General features: G+C 33.1%; 1 protein-coding gene across 1 annotated transcript in view; it reads right to left on the reverse strand.

The window, feature by feature from the left end:
• The window catches only part of LOC106297013 (ABC transporter G family member 13), a 5797-nt gene extending 3827 nt beyond the window's left edge, over positions 1-1970 (reverse strand). Inside the window, exon 1 of the mRNA XM_013733289.1 lies at positions 1682-1970. Coding sequence (XP_013588743.1) covers positions 1682-1847 — 166 coding nt within the window. The 5' untranslated portion in view covers positions 1848-1970. The remainder of the gene's footprint in view (positions 1-1681) is intronic.

Genomic DNA, 1970 nt, shown 5'->3' on the forward strand with positions numbered 1-1970 from the left:
AAATTGCGTTTTCCCGCCAAAACCGAGAAATTGTGTTTTCCCGCAAAAATCGAGAAATTGCGTTTTTCCGCTAAAACCGAGAAATGATGTTTTCACGCCAAAACCGAAAAATTGTGTTTTTCCGCCAAAACCGAGAAATTGCATTTTCCCGCCAAATTAATGAAATACATTTTTCTCAAAATTGTGAAATTATGTTTTCCGTCAAAATCGTGAATTTTTTTTTTTAAACTATTGTTTTGGGTTAAATTGTAAAGTTATGTTTTCTTTTGTTAAACTCATAAAAACATGTTTTAGGAAGCTCATGGACACCCATTGTCCATTTGGTCTTCGCCCAATTGGACCATGTACCAATAGATCTTTTGTCCAGTTGGACCATTTATTAATTAGGCACGTCCATAGCCCGCCCAAAATGAATTGGACTGGGCTAGCCCATGGTAGCCCATCGTCACTCCGCCCAGTTGACACGTCTAAATATATTAGACAAATAACCAAATGATAAAGCTGTACTTCTTGTACTATTTTGCTTGCATGTGCTATTTTGTTAAATAGCGCATTGTCGAGTTATATGAAATGACTATATTGTGTGTTGTTTTCTCTAAATCCATGACATGGATAAAATAACATGTCATTTGAGTTGGTAACACGTTACTAATCAAAATACAAGTAAGAAAAATATATGATCATTTATCAAACTAGTAAATGTTTATGATTATTAGAGTAAATGTTTTCATTCGTTTTCAAAGAGAGAATAGAAATGTTCATAATCAAATTAAAAGGTGTTTTTGGAAGAAGAAAATGTCTTGGAATTTTTTTTTTTTACATCCCCTAATGAGTTGGTAGATCCAATCTGACCAATCACCAAACCGGGTTCAGCTCCAGTTTTGGAGATTCCAATTTGGTTTTGTTGTTTGAAAGTTGAAACTATACCATTAACCGGACCATTGCAACTCTAAATTTTGTGTCAGGTTGTTGGTATTTGGTAGTTGGTTAACATTTAAAATCATTAGTTAATAAGAAAATTTACTGCGGAATTTCTCTAAATAGTATTGTTAGAGAAATGTAGCTATTCCAATATTAAATGTTCAACACATGTAAATTTAATGTGGAACATGAAAATTGCAACTATATGTTTCACTTTTAGTTAGTACTTATATAATTTTAGAAAGCCCGGTAGCTGGAATTCATAAATTTAAAGTAGAAATACCTATATATGTATAATCGCTTATATGAAATTTATATATAAATATAGCATTGTTTTTCAATATACATAATTTTCTGTATATATGTAACATGTTGACAAAAATATGTTTATAAGATAATGTTTAAAAAAGGAAGTATAGATTATATTTGTATATTGCGTTTATTTTAATAATGTATTTTCTTCTCATATAAAAAATAGAGTATTCCATCTAGTTGCATAAGAAATTTACATATTTAATTAAATTAACCTAATTTTTGAATAAAAAATTCCAACTACACGAGAGAGTTTGCTCAAAAGACAAGACTACACATCGACGATCGTTATGTAATACTGCTAATAGATGTAAGATATAACACTTCACAAGTTTAAGTACACATAGAGAAAATGCAGTATAAGCAACGAGCTATGCCTTACACGTAAGAGCGTGTCATGTGTGTGTGTGTGTTCGTGTGAGAGAAAGAGAGAGAAGTTAAGAGTGACCTGCTAAAGCATCAAGAAGTGTAGATTTGCCAGAACCAGAAGGACCCATGATGGCTACGATCCTATTTGGCTCACCACAACCATTCACTCCATTCAATAATCTCTTAGTCGGTCCTTGGCCGAAGTTTGGAATCACCACCTTAAGGTCTTCCCACGCCAGGAACATCGCAGCCTTATCACTACCGTGCTCCACCTCCTCAGGAGTAGTAGCCAAATAGATTGAAACTAACAGCTAGGTGGTTGCCGAATGTATCCTTATGTTTTTTTTGGGAGAAGAAGAGTGAACTAT

The sequence above is a fragment of the Brassica oleracea genome, chromosome C6, assembly GCF_000695525.1.
Source record: "Brassica oleracea var. oleracea cultivar TO1000 chromosome C6, BOL, whole genome shotgun sequence".
Lineage (NCBI taxonomy): Eukaryota > Viridiplantae > Streptophyta > Magnoliopsida > Brassicales > Brassicaceae > Brassica > Brassica oleracea.